Source organism: Centrocercus urophasianus, unplaced genomic scaffold (genome assembly GCF_019232065.1).
Source record: "Centrocercus urophasianus isolate 14NV4802_14NV808 unplaced genomic scaffold, USGS_Curo_1.0 seq_18, whole genome shotgun sequence".
Classification (NCBI taxonomy): domain Eukaryota; kingdom Metazoa; phylum Chordata; class Aves; order Galliformes; family Phasianidae; genus Centrocercus; species Centrocercus urophasianus.
Window position 1 is genome coordinate 17981198 of NW_024884733.1, and position 14848 is coordinate 17996045.

Here is a 14848-nt window from a genome sequence, read left to right on the forward strand (position 1 = left end):
CTTCCCTCCCTCCAGATAAATTTGAAGCTGTTGTCAGCTTCTGGTGAGTTTCCTACTTTTCAGTAATGTGCACACCTGTGATCTTTCAGAGTATGGAAATCCTTGGAAAAATCTGCCTGCTTCCCTGATTCTGCCCTTTCATGCAGTTACCGAAGTTTTCCCTAAGCCTTCTGCCACCTTTCCATTGCAGGCACCTCAGTGACACTTCTACTCTTTCTGCTCCAATTAGTTATTGGTGGCAACCTTCAGCACCCTATTTCTCTCAACTAGAGGTCCATGGGCTTAATCCAGGTCCATTTTGAAAATCTGTCCCTGGAGTTCACCCTTCCTCTGAGGAAGAGTCAATTTATTGATTAATTGACAACAAACTCCCATTTGCTGTACCTTCAGGGTGAAAAGACACGTTATTTCAAGCCCGTATCTGAACTGCTGCTTGAAGACAGAGCAATGTCTCTAGAAATACCTTTAATGCTCTTTTTATATACTTTGATCCTTCTTCTTAAAATTACCTTCTTCGATGTTCAGATAGGCCCATGTACCTGTGGTTCCACATATACTGTAGACAGTTTTATAATTTCAGAGCCTATTAACCACTAACTTGCGAGTTTATGGTAGTTTTATTTCGTGAATGCTTTGTGAGGCTTGAGATGATAGCCTATTTGCTTGTTTTCCCTTTTTTCTTGTTTCCCAGGTGACCGGCCTGGCTTTTCAACTGTACTTTGAGATCAGTTTCTTTTCCATGGTTCATTAAAACAGAGCATTTGTTTCTCTCTCTTCAGACATTGCCTAAGTCGTGGTACATGTACTGCTGTTGCTGCCTTTTATCTTTTCCTATATGTTTCCCAATGTGTTGGGTAAGTGGAAATTTACGGATGGAGCTGCTGATGTGCTTTCATGTAGAGCATATTTTCTTTTACAGCTGTATGTCTCATATTTTAATTTCCCTTTGTTGTTACCAGCAGTTACTTTTATGCCTGGAAGCCAAACTCTTCCCACGCTCCTCCATAGCCTCTCCTGGCAACATTCCTTTGTAGATTGGTTGGTGAGGAGAGCTGAAAGGTTACAGGGATGCTACCTTCCAGAAACACTCTGAATTATTTAGTACCAACACTTCTACCTAAAATGGTAGTTTCTTTAGACTCCAAGTTCAACAACAGCACTACTATAATCCATTAGAACAATGACTTGAATGCTGCTACTACAGAAAAACCAAGAGCTTTCTCTAGAACCTAAACATGGCCAGATTTTTAAAAATCTTTGATGCTTATAGTCTCACTGACAAAAGGATTTGAGCTTTGTATGTGCAGTCTGTTTAAGGCTTTTGGTTGTGTTAATAGTCAGTTCTGTTTTAATTATATGTGAGATGGCAATCACAGGAAACTGCATTGGAGAGTAGTTATTAATGTTGGGGTAAACTGAGCTAATTCCATGTAATGTGACTGAGCTGCTTAAGTTTATCACAGAAGAAACTTGGCCTGTGAATGAACGAATCACAAATGAATTGCCAGATGATAAAGAAAAGCTAACCATAACTGCAGAAAACATCCATGGAATATCTCTATATGACTTTATTCCCTTGCCTTCTCTGAAGAATTAAAAATTATCAGATTTCAAGCCAACATTGTTGAGTGATCAGTGCAAGAATTTCTTGAGAATTAAATGATACACCAAGAAAAGTAATAATCTTCCTAGTGTTCTCTTTAATTAGTAAGATTATCAAAAGGAAGTGAATTTGAGTATTACTGTAAACACACACACAAATATTTTTTGACCATTTAAGAAACTGAATGGTTTCTGACATAAAATCTTGAAAGCACTTACAAAAACAGTCTGAGACGAACCTATGATAATGCAGATTTTTCAAACCTTACTCCAGTTGAGAACAATTTCATTCCTTGAACATTTGCACTTAAGTTACAGAGATTGCTCTAAGAGTAAATTTGTGTCAGTGTGTAGTAGCTCCAGCTAAATTCAGTGAAAATCTTCATTGTGGAGTGGAAAGCGCAGCCAGCCAGTCAGAATCTGTAACTGTTGCCTGTATTCAGACTAAAAAGCTTTGAAAACAGAGTTTGAGCACCTATATACTCATTAAAACTGCACATACCTTGCTGGAAAACAGCATTTGTAGCATTCTGACCATGTTAAATGCCTGTTGCAGCAAAAGGTGGTCTTTATCACAATAAATTATATTTGTGCCCAGTCATATTTGTAAGAAATTTTCTGCAGGAATGGTAAAAATGCAATTGTTTAAGAGCATAAGGCACCAGCCAGCTAAAAATGGCAGACCCAAATCAGTGACAGGATCCCACATCTCCTGTATGTAGGAACTTGTTCAGTTTTCATTGTTTATATTGGAATGAAGAATTGAATTCTTCAGTCTTGTCCAAGGTGTGTCTAAGTGTTGGTTCATCCTCTTGACATAGGCTGGTTTGTTTAGCAATAGGGATGTTTATAGGAAATAGGTAAACAGTATTTTTGAGGGTCCATACTTGCTTGATAAGGAGATCAGAACATCAGTGTTCCATTTAGTGTTTTAACAGCCTTCTACAGAAAACAGAATTATGATTAATATATGCTATACAGGGAATAATAATATAGCAACTTTTCTTTCAAAGTAATAAACCATATGGTGCTCATTTTATTACTGAATTAACTTTCTCATTAACTTAAATTCAAAACTATATTGTTATTGTTTGTATATTTAGACCCTTTGTAAGGATAGACTCTGTAATCTTCGGGAGTCAGTCACCAATCAAATACTGGTAGGTGATTTTGCTCTGTGTTTTTTGGTTTTTTTTTCAGTGTGAGACCAAAGCCAATGCCTGTTATTTGAACTGGCAAAGTATTATCTGCTCCTTCCTTGGGAACAATACACTGCTTATCTTATCTGATCCATGACCTAATGTCACAGTGACCCTGTGCTTTGAACCTATGGTATCACATTCCTATATTCTGTACAGAGACTAAGTTCTTATTGAGTTTCCTCCTGACATCATAAACTTACCTGACACTCTTAACACTAGAAAGTGATGATCCAGATCCATCATATTCTTGTAGCGGCCCTGTGGTATGTGGGAATATGTCACTAATGTGCAGGTCTAAAAAACAGAAAAATAGTCATCATTACACCTAAGAACATTTCCCCTTTACTTTTTTTCCTAAATAATTATGTACATATGGGGTAGAATCACAAAGTAAGTAATAATTTTCAGAATTCACTATGTACTGGTACAGCTCTTGAAAATAATAAACCCACTTCCTTTCTTGTAGCAGCCCTAATATAATTGGCTTGGTTTAAAGAAACAGAAAGGCTTGATATTTTCTTCTTCCTAAGACTCCCAAAAATGCCTCAGGTCATATGCTTCGGAGAACAGAAGAGGTTCCTCATAAAAGATTGCAGAGGATAACGGGCCTTTTTCTGAAGTGACAGTCTGTCTACGGCTCACAGAACCTCCTGCAAAAGAGTTGCTGCAAGTCACTGCTAGGCCAGGTTGAGCTCCATCTTCCTGCAGTCCACCCTAAGGAACACAGGATAGTCTGTGTCTCTCTTACCTAGTAGTGACCTTTTATATAGACAGTACATTGAAGTAAAGATTCCAGAGGTACTTTTTCCCTCTGGAAAAGGTATTTGTCATGGTTGCTCTAACCAAGCACAAAATTGCAATCAGTACCTCAGCCTATAGGAGAACACTCATTGCAGTGCACAGAGATCTCTGGTGTTCAGTTTATGCAGTCACCATTTCATGCCTCAAATGACTGAGGTGGAGACATGATGAGGCTAAATTTCAGGGCTACCCAATTTCTCATTTGTACCAATGCCATGGAAGGTAATCATTGTGTGACCGTGAAATCTAAATTAGGGTTAAGATAAACTTGGAGAAGTTATCTTCTACTTCAATAGAATTACATAACAAACACCAGTCCTCAGATATGCTGTGACTCAAATCTCAGATGACAAGTGGTCTGACATTTAATGCTACTGAATGACTTAGGAAATAGTATATGCAGAAAGGGAGGGAAAGAATCCTGGAGCCACTTTATCAGTATGCAGTTGTTAAGCCAATGATGATAGCAATGACAGTGGGCTGTTAGGCTTCAGAATCTGTTTTCTGTGTTTGAATGAAAATAAAACCTTTTGAACATCTTAGTTAAACTATGTTGTATAAAAACAGTTTGTTTTCAGGTTGAGAACACCATAGTTTGATTCCACACTTCCTCTTTTTCTCACTTTCATTCTTTGTTGTGTAAATGACAGGTAAATCCAGGCTAGACATGAAGAACCATCCCTGAGTTGTGCATTTCAATGAACTGACAAGTTCATTGAAATGCACAAAAGCATAGCTTGGGTCTAACAGCAGATATTAATGAAAAAATTATACATAAAAAATAATTTACAGATTTTTTATAGATCTAGATCCACTGCATCTTTAAAACTCCAACAACTAAACAAAATACAAATGGCATTTCTGCTTCTCATTTTGCAAACATCATCTCTGATTCCCAAAGTTATCACTCCACTGGTGGTGTGCCAGCATCAAACTGGGATAACAGCAGGGAATTAGGCCTGTTGATTTCTTTCTAGTAAAAGTCATGGAAGTTAAAAAAAAAACAAAAAACAACTCACACAAAAAACCACCAACAAAAAAAAATAAAGCACCTTTTAAAGCAAGGTAGTGCAATAAAATCCCTTTGTGAATGTACTTGAATCAGCATATGGCAATTTAGCCCAGCCCAGAACACATTCTTATTCATTAGACACTGTCCAAAGTCTCCAGAGAGAATATCAAGCATTATCTTGGAGGCTATGCCACAGTAGCAAATCCTGAATATTATGAAAAAGTAAAATAAAATCAAGGAACGAATGTTAAATTTGAAAAGGTGGGATTTTTTTTTCATATTTTATGTAAGATTTCTTCATGTGTAGAAATGAGAGAAACTGAGAAGTAAAAATCACTTAGCTTAGCAACTGATTATGTCTATTTTAACCTGCTATGGTTGCTTGGGAGCTGTTTTGCTAATCCCTGCTTTGTCAGTAGGTTATATATTAGCAGGATGGAAATGGCATGTCTGCACCATAATTCAGCTACATGAATACAGAACAAGGAGAGAGCAGAGCTATCGGCAGCAGTACAACAGCAGATAATAAGACTCTGTTATCCAAGCAGAATGTGTTATGTAAAGACAATTGCAGTGTAGAAGCAATAGCTCTAATCAGGTTAATTAGGCTGTATTCATGTTTCATTTCTGGTGCAAGTGCCCTGTAAATTCAAAGCAGCCTACCTCATCTTATTACAGCCCTCATACAGACATCGTGCTCTGTCTAATGCTCAGTGTTGTATACACTCTTCTTTAAAATAAATAAATAAATAAAAATCACGAGATATTTCCCTTCACTCTTTGAGAATTTATTTTCTTCATTGTTTATAGCTAAAAAATAAAATGCAGGTTTTGTATAAAGCATGTGACCATATTGAAGTTTCTTCCTCTTTAGCTAAATTAGACACAGAATTTGCTTGTGGGAGGCCAGCTTAATGGCATTTTATTTATTTATTTATTTATTTATTTATTTATTATTTCATTTCTCACTATCACAATATGTGGAACGTGTAATAAAACATATTGGCTTTAAAAAGTGTGGCTCTCACCTTTCCTCCTTTGATCCTTTTTCTTAAAGTGATAGATGGCCTCTTTATTCTTTCAGAACCAGCTGGAAGGTTGTGTCTCCTTTTGAAAAAGGATTAGAGCCCAGTGCTGTGACCCTCAGATGATGCTAGCTGTGTCTTCTCCACTTACTGAATTTATTAGGTTGTCCCCTTAAAGTAATAATGGACACAACAATTTTGAGTCCATTTTCTCCTAACCCTAAGTACTAAAAGGTAGGTAGAAAGGGGCTATTCAAAAGGAAGAAGAAATTGCAGATATAAACACAGTAGCCTGCACAATATTATTTTAGCTAACTGTCTGGCAATCGGGTGTCTACATGCTGATTGCAAGCTTAGTCTCCTTCAATAGCTTCCATTAAAAGAAATGTGGTATTTTCAGTATCCATCTAGAACAAATCTATTCAAGTTATATCTTAATTAAAAAGCTTTTTATTAAAAAACTGAAAAATGTTATAGCTCTATATTAAATGTACGCTTGTCCCTGAGTCATTATTTCAATATGGTGTTAACAAAATCAGATTAATAGCCTCCTTTACATCATTACTTTGCTTTATAATGTGCCAGCCCAGTGCTGTGCAGGGGCCAAGCAGCAGTGCGGTGGGTAGCACTGAGAAGCAGGACAGTGAGGCAGGAAGCAGGACATGCTGCCACTGACAGCACTGCAATGCTGTGCTGCATTTCCTTCCAGCAGCACGGCTAGTTCTAAGGCATTTCTGACTAGGTTTGATGGTGCATTTATGTCAGCCAAGATATGCTGATGGATTTCATAGGGCCTGCAAGCACTGTGCATCTCACTGTTTCTCACCCACTGAGAATCAAGGCTGTTAGTTAGTACCCTGAAGGAAAATATAGTGGAAAAGCCATCTGCATTTAATTTTTCACCATCCAAACCCACAGAGAACAAATGCACCAATTATTAATCTCTGGTAACAGTTCATATGTTTATCATATATTTTTCAATATTTTATTAGACACACATTCCATTCCATGGAAGACCTGACTACTCATCCAGATAGATATCTTTCCCCTCATAGAAGAGAACTGCTGCACAGAAACCAGAACCCACCAGCAGGTTCTGGCCAATCAGGAGCCCAGTGCAGCCCTGTCACCTTCCACCATAAACCCAGCTCAGGTGTGCTGGCACTGCAGTAATGAACTGCATTATTCCTTAATCAGGTGGAATCACTCCAAATAAATGAAGTAATTCTGTTAAGAGACTGTTGGATGGGGCCCATGGTAAGTGTATTCTCAGGTCTTGATGGTGGAAGCCTCAGGATCTGAGCTCTGATTTCACCCTTCTCCTTTCTGATAAATAGCAACAACAAAGAAAGCCTTGCTCTCTTCCTGGATGATAGAGTTCAGCTGCCTGGCAATGTGCATTGCTGGTACAGATGTTATACTTTTCACAGCCTCGAGAAAATACCAGATACACATTTCTGAACTATCCTTCCTGCCCCCTTCAATAGCCCCTTGCATCCAGGTGGGCTATGTGTGATATTCAATTTATCCTTTGAGCAAAAGGCAAGCTTAAATTCCAAGTAAATGTTAAGCATTTAAAAGCAATATGTATAACTGAAGTCAGTGAGTGAACTTGCTCCTGAATTAGTTTTGCTAAGGATTGGTCTAAATATTAGAAGTGGGAAATTCTGGGTGCGTTTTCCCCAGCAGCAAAAGCCCCCTGAGAAGTCTCCGAGAAGAGTGTGAGGCTTCCACCTTCCTGAGATCCTTCTGGAACTGTAACTGCTGTTTTATTGCTTTATTTTCACAAATGCAGAAATTAATTTCTCTCCTGTTGTCACAGAACATTCTTTGACCAGTACTGGCTGCTTTGACCAGTAGCCAGAAACTAATGTGGAGATCACACTTCCTAAGTGTGGGCAGGAAGAAATGCATGCAAAGAGAACCCTGAAGAAAAGCACGGAAAGACTTCTCATTGCATTGACCATGAGGTTAGGGCTATCTCAATCTTAAGTATGTAAAATCAATTACAAATTCTCTAAAAGCAGAGTTGTGATGTGGCAAAGCAATGAGTATTTTCAAAGCTGTGATTTTGACTTGCTAGCAAGCCAGAATTATTAGGACAAAAAAGATACAACTAGAGAAAACTCAGTTAGTTGTGTTATTACTAAGGTACTAATATTATTTAAGTTTATATTTTAATGATAGTTTTACTGTATGGCTACACACACGGAAACTGAAAAAAAGTAGAAAGCAAGATATTTCAAAAGCAAAATTTCTATTTCACACAGAAAGTTGAAATCATGGGATGATTTGAAGTTGTCAGCATCTATGCCCTCAGAAATGTTTACTTTTTGATTGATCAGTACCCATTCTAAAATGCATTTATTTGTCAAACCAACATGCCAAAAGGGACATGTGATAGCACATGCCTTTATAAAAGGGAAATCAGCATGTTCAATTCTACTTTATCCCCACCATGAGGGGCTTAATATTAGCCCTGGTTTTAACCCTGGTGGGTAAGTAACTGATCTGTTTTAATAAACTTTATATGATAGTTTCAGGAGACTGTTTCAGAATCTCAGTATAATTTGCTTACAAAAGTTATTTAGTAAAAGATACTTTTGGGTACGTGTTGAATTGCAAGTGAAGTTAATTGGAAAGACTTATGCCATATGCACAAGATGATATACAGCCTTTTATACTAAAATACATTAACATTTGGGATTATTTTTGCTTTGTCATTTATTGCTTCTTTTTCCTTCCTTCTCTTTCAGGGAGCCAGCATCTTAATTACCGTAAGTAATTTTCCTATCAGCCACTATAATTATAATGAGTGAAATTCAAAATAGAATCTGAAAAGTATATCAATGTTTAATACAATTTTACAGCAGCTAATTTTCTTCAGGTGAATTTTAAAAATGAACAAATTTATCATTTTTTTTTCTACATATTCTAATACAGGTATTTTAATATGCTCTCTATAATGTTTTATGAAAAACATTTCTTTGCAGAACCTGATTTTGGTGAAAATAAGGTTTATATATACAATCATGAAAGCATACTTCTCAGTGGAATTCCAGAGAAAGGACTTGCAAGAGCTGGAATAAGGATAAGAAGTAAAGTGGAAATTAGTGGTATTGGACCAAAACTTTGTCTTATTAGGGTAAGAAAATTTATTCAATTTGAAAGGTAGAATTCTCTTGATACCAGTTTGTTCAGTTTTTTTAAGCTTTTGGGAAGTAATTAAGTTTCATCATATGTTGTGCTTACTCAGGCAGAATGTAACTAACACTACTGTTTTTTTATTCAGTGCTCTAAATTCTATTTGCACTTTGCCAGGTAATTCTCAGCTCAAGCCATCCTTGGGCATGAAGGATTTCTTCTGCTTTGTGGCTAGGGAGACAATGGAATGTAATTTGAAATGCACAATAATTTGTTATTGGATCAATCCAATTGTTCCAAACTGTACAACCTAGGATTATTTAATCAACTGATTTCGTAGCCAGCAAACGAAAGGCAATAAAACATACGACAGTAGCTGGATGTGATTCAATATTTAGCATAATTAATGTAATCTGGTGGCTTCTTTTTCTGCAGGGTCCCAGATGACATCCTTTGTCATCCTCAATTGTATATTTTTATTGCATGCTGAGTAATTACTAAGAGTTCTGATTATATGAAAAATGTTTTTGCCTTTAACAGAAGCCTATATGCGTTTCTAATGAATATATTGAAAAGCACCCCTCAATTGCTTTACACAAACTCAGTCTTCTATGCATGTGGAAGAAAAATGATCTTTTTAAAAGCTTTTATTTGGCAAATTGAAAAAATGCAGATTAAAAAGACTGGTGAATGTCTGATAAATGCCTGTAAATTCTGTAGCCTTTCAGCCTGCATTAGCCTTCTGGGACTAGGTATTTCTATAAGTTCAAATTATAATAGAGCTAGACAGGACACATTGCTTTTCCATGACCTTTGCAAATGGCTGGATTTTTTTTTTTTTTTTAAACACAAGGAAATAAAAGTCACAAATCTGTACTGGTGAGTAGAAGAGATTGTCCTTGCCACAGCGGGGACAGAATTTTTATCTTTGCACCCTATCCTCCATCATGCCTGTTAAAATGATTCTCAAAATGCTGAGTCTTCTCCCAAAATTGACTCCTGCTCCCTAAAACCTTTCAACAATGCTTCACCTCCCCTAGTAAACTTTTGAAACAAAAATATTTGTTTCAAATCTAAATACTTTTGGGGAAGAAAAGGAAAAAAAAATCAAAAGATTTTGGGGCAAGTTCTAAGTGAAAGGTAACAATATATTTATTCTCTTCTGCTCCCAGAGAAGTTTATTTTGCTGCTGTTATATTTAAATTAGACTGTTAGGAGGGACAGTTCAGGGAATTACTCTTTCATCTTTAGCCTACTAGTTCTCATTTAGCCCAAGTAAAAAGCTGTGGTACCTGGTCCCAGCTGACAATTTTTTCATCACAAACGCACAAGTAAGAATTGCCAGCTGTGTTCAAAACCAAGTAGACAGCATAAGGCCTGCTTGGGCCCTGAGGGCTGGGAAAAACTACCTTGCACTGACCCTGCAGAGCAGTCCCAAATCTGCCCGAATGCAATATGCCAGAAGCATGTCCAAGAGGCAACATGAGGGATTTACTCCATAACAGCCTCCTCTGTAAGCTTCAGTTACTGGATTTGGCAGTGATCTCCACCAACAATAACAAAAATAAATATGAAAGTGCAGTCTCCAGTGACTTACTGTATGAAGATTTAGTTTGTGTGGCTTTCTGAGAAATTAATCCATGGCTTGCATCACATTGCCTGCCTAAGGTGTCAGAGAAAAGTCTCTTTAAATTGTCAAAACATATAGGAGGGAAGGGTCCTCTGAGACACTAAGCTAAACATGCCCTGTTCCCACAGGGCAGAAATCATTTGAGTTATGCACAGTTTAGTACAGCTTTCTACTTGCCTGGATGTGCTGCAGGTTGAGGCTAGAGCACGAAGTGTGGAGCAGGGCTGGGGCCAGTGCCTGAGCCTTCATCTCAGCATTTGTCACTGCAAAACATGTAAGGAAGGAAATTTTTTGTAATCTGCTCTCCGCTGCTCTAACTAATTATGACTATCTGGCTGGCCCACCAGCCATGTTGTTATTAGTTTCTGACTGCTGTCTGTGCTCTGTGACCCCAACGAGAGAGATGACAGAGTTCACAACAGGAGTTAATGATGCTTTATGCAACATTAACTTTTTCCTGCAATTTCCTGCAGATCTTCTGTACTACTTTGAGTAGGAACCTGCTTGTCTGGCTTATTTCTTCATACAAGTTGACCTTTGGCAATATGGATTATCTCTGCAAAAAAGTAGAGTGTCATGAATTTGGAAATTTAACAGTTATTTAACTTACACTCTTCTACATCCTTTTAAATATGGAAATATGTATGTTTATATCAGTTACTCTAATGACAACCTCAGGTTTTCCATTTGTAGAGCCTTTATGTTATTTAAAAGTGTATTTTTGAAGCAAGTAAAACTTCAGCTGCTTACATGGATTGGCAAAAAACTCAATGAAAAATTTTTAAAAGAAACTATATTTACCCTTTTGTTCTAGATTCACTCAGTTGAAGCAGCAGAGTACAATGGCATCTGGCCTACAAGCTCATTCTCTCGATCACTCAAACTGACTCAGGCACTGACAGGACAACTTAGTAATCCTATCAAGTTTGAGTATAGCAATGGCCACATTGGAAACCTTATGGCTCCTGATTCTGTCTCGGATGATGGTCTGAACATCTACAGAGGGATTCTCAATATGCTGGAGCTCAGTATGAAGAAGATGCAGCATTCATACAGTTTACAGGAGGTGAGAATTTTGTTTTAGCCATTGTGATTGCTGTATGAATAGATAAAATACGAGATTCTTCTATTTTATTTTCTAAATTCAGGGGTAAACTTCTGTAAGAGGAAACATCTAAGTTTAGGTAATCAGCATTAGGTTATTCTCATGGAACAATATTTGATGGAGATGGAGCTGTAGCTAAACAGGACAACAGAAGAGCAGATTTTTAATCTGTCTGATGAAAGTATTTCAGTAAATGCATTTGCAGCATTAGAATATTAGAAAATCTATCTTGTGATTCCAGAAGTTTATTACTTTGAAAGCTGAAGCATACATAAAATTTGAATACAGTATTAAACATACAATGCAAAATTCAAGCTAAAATAACAGTTATTTGACTTTTTAACCAATCATACATACTTTAATCTCTTCTAGCTCCTCTATTAGGAGGAAAACAGTATACGCACTATGATATTACTATAATAGCTTTGAAAGCTTCAGTTAGTACACTGTTGGAATTTCCACTCTTTTTCAGGTTTTTATATCTTAGTCAAGGTAAACCATCTGATATTGCTGTTCACTATAAAAATTGCAATGTGTTTAGTTTTTCTAAAACCATATTTACATTGATTAGACTTCATGTGATTCAGCGATGAGCAGAAAGCTTGAAATTACTATCCTCTCATGTTATCCTTATTGAAAATGCAGACCAGAATAGCTAACTTTTTAAAAAATGTATCTTCGTAAGGATAGAGGGTTTTTTTCTGGAAAATGAGGTACGTGACTTAATATCTTCACACGTCTTGTTGCACATTAAAAAAATGAGTCATTATGTTGCATATTCTGCAGTGCTATTTTCCCATATCTAGTTCTACTTCTTCATTATTTTTAATTTGAGTAGCAATACGTCCTTCTCTCATAGCTGAACAGTATATGTGAGTTCACTTCCTAAAATAGTTTCCAAATGTTCTTTGTTTTTCTTGAACAGCAAGTGGTTAATGAGCATTGGCACCCTCACTTGACAATCTCAAGTCACACTGGAAAGGAAGAGAAACATTATTAGTCCCTAAATATAAGTTGCAGACTGGTTTAAAGGACTACACTGGACAATTCTACTTCACAGCCTACAGTGTGTAGGGCAAGTGTACCTGTGCTGCCCTAGAAGTCCTGTAATACATAAGTCTTAATTCATCTCACCAAGATCTGTGGGCTGCATTTCTAGTTAAAAGTTATATCTCTCTACTTCAGCTTACAATCTGCAGAGGAACCCCACACTTGTTTTTGCAGAGCTCAAGCCTTTTGGAAAGATTGCCTCTGTGTCCTAGCCTTTCCTGAAGTCACTTTTTTTTCAGGAATGTTGCTAAATTAAAGATAGAGTGGGTATGTCTTGCCTTGCAACCGGCACGTGACCATTTTGCTGTTCTGACATAGCCCTGAGCCGCTCTCTGGAGTCCCTAAGCTATCAATAACAATAAAAAAATCATGAAAATAACCCTTCCTTCTAAAATGCAATCAAATATTTTCCTCTCCAAAACCTGTGCTCTGACTGAGGTGATTTAAGAGCTCTTATAAATATATATGCTTGAAATATTATTGAAAGTCTGAACTAAAAGTGCAAACTCAAGAAAATCTACAATCAAATCTCTGCTATCCTGAAATTCTTTTTAATTCTTGCTCTTCGTATTGTGACAGATGATCTGATATTCCAAGGCCTGTTCCATAGGCATTTATAAACTGTCTATAAAAGCAAATTTTAAGGGAAGAATGTCATCTCTATCTTTAAAATACTTTGATGTTGAGATTTTTATTCTGAATGATCACATTATTCTGACACTTTTTATTAATATTCCTCAAATCGTATTTCATAATCAACGGCTTTAACTGGAAATTGCTACCTATCTTTTCTGAGGCTCCAAATCTCATCTCAGGAAAACTCTCATGTGTTTTAGTTCTCTCAAGGAAGTCCTGATTCGGCTTACTGGAAACATGCGCATATAAAAAAAGAAATGAAATTATAGGTCATCCCAATTTTTCTTCTGGAACCTACAATGCATAAAAAAAGTTTGCATTTCCATTAGGAATTGTGAAAATTCTGAGTTAAGCAAGAGAGTTTGTGTGAGGAATTGGTGAAACTTTGTGAAAGGGTAAACTTCTCTGATCACAATCTTATTTTTGACAGGCTGGTATCGGAGGTATTTGTAACACAACATATGCAATTCAGGAAAACAAGAAAGCAAACCTAGTCTATGTGACCAAATCCAAGGATCTGAACAGTTGTGAAGAGAAAGTCCAAGTGGTCATAGGTTCAGCATACACTCAGCCATGTCAGACCTGTCAGCAGGTAACTTAGACCGGTATTTTGTTTACGTATTTGATATTTTTATACAGAGGGCAATTTGACATCTGCTTTCTAATACCTAGACTGAGAGAAGATATCAGATCAGTTCCATCTAGTAACTGACTTTTTTTCAGTATGAAAATGAAATCCACAAGGCAGCAGAGGTCCATGCTACAGATTTTTGTGTACTATCGGCATAATTCAACTGAGTTCAGCCGGCTGGCTTGGAAGCCATGAATTATCAGCATGAGTTAATTTACCTCTTCTGTTAGGGAGAAAAACAAAAACAAAAACAAAAACAAAAAAACAAAAAAACAAAAACAAAAAAAAAAACTAAGCATAGTGTACAGTTTCTACTATTCAAGATAGGTACTTCTGTACCTTATCATAATTCTCTCTTTGATGTAAGAAACTGCGTACCTTTTTCCGCTGCTCTGCTCAGAAAATATGTCTCTTTCCCAAGGGAATAGTGACTGACTTACATTTGGGAAAGGAAAGAAAGCAGCTAACACTTCTTAGTGGTAAAAATGAATGATCCAGGCAGTGTGCCTGACCTCTCCCACGGAAGTATGCAGGCACTGAGTTGTCACCGAGCAAAACAGCAGTGGAAACTAAATGGGTTGAAATGGGTGATGATGTAATAGCTTCTAGGCATACAATTTAGAAGGTAAATGACTTTCTATATTCTTTATTGTTTTTGATGTTGTTTTGTTTGTTCTTTGTTTGTTTGTTATAAAGAGAAACAAGAATTCCCGGGCAACTGCTACGTATAATTACAAAATTAAATATACTCGTAATGAAGCTGTAATCACACAAGCTAATGTTGAGGAAATCCACCAGTTTGCACCTTTCAATGAGATTACAGGAGGAAATGCTATGATAGAAGCAAGGTATTGTATATATACCTTTAATTCAGTAGCTAACTCAGCATCTCAGTAATCTGGTCAAACTCCATAACTGAAATAAAACCTTTACTTCTATGTCCTATTGTTTGCCAATATTTAATTACATGAAACCCCGAACAGTTCATAAAAACAACCTTCACTCTTTGT

General features: G+C 36.8%; 1 protein-coding gene across 1 annotated transcript in view; it reads left to right on the forward strand.

Annotated features, from left to right (window-relative positions):
• Positions 1-8100: 8100 nt before the first annotated feature.
• Positions 8101-14848, forward strand: part of LOC122160860 (vitellogenin-1) — a 41522-nt gene continuing 34774 nt past the window's right edge. Inside the window, exons 1-6 of the mRNA XM_042819793.1 lie at positions 8101-8140; positions 8399-8419; positions 8636-8787; positions 11231-11482; positions 13638-13799; positions 14535-14686. Of these exons, the coding sequence (XP_042675727.1) occupies positions 8101-8140; positions 8399-8419; positions 8636-8787; positions 11231-11482; positions 13638-13799; positions 14535-14686 (779 nt within the window). The remainder of the gene's footprint in view (positions 8141-8398; positions 8420-8635; positions 8788-11230; positions 11483-13637; positions 13800-14534; positions 14687-14848) is intronic.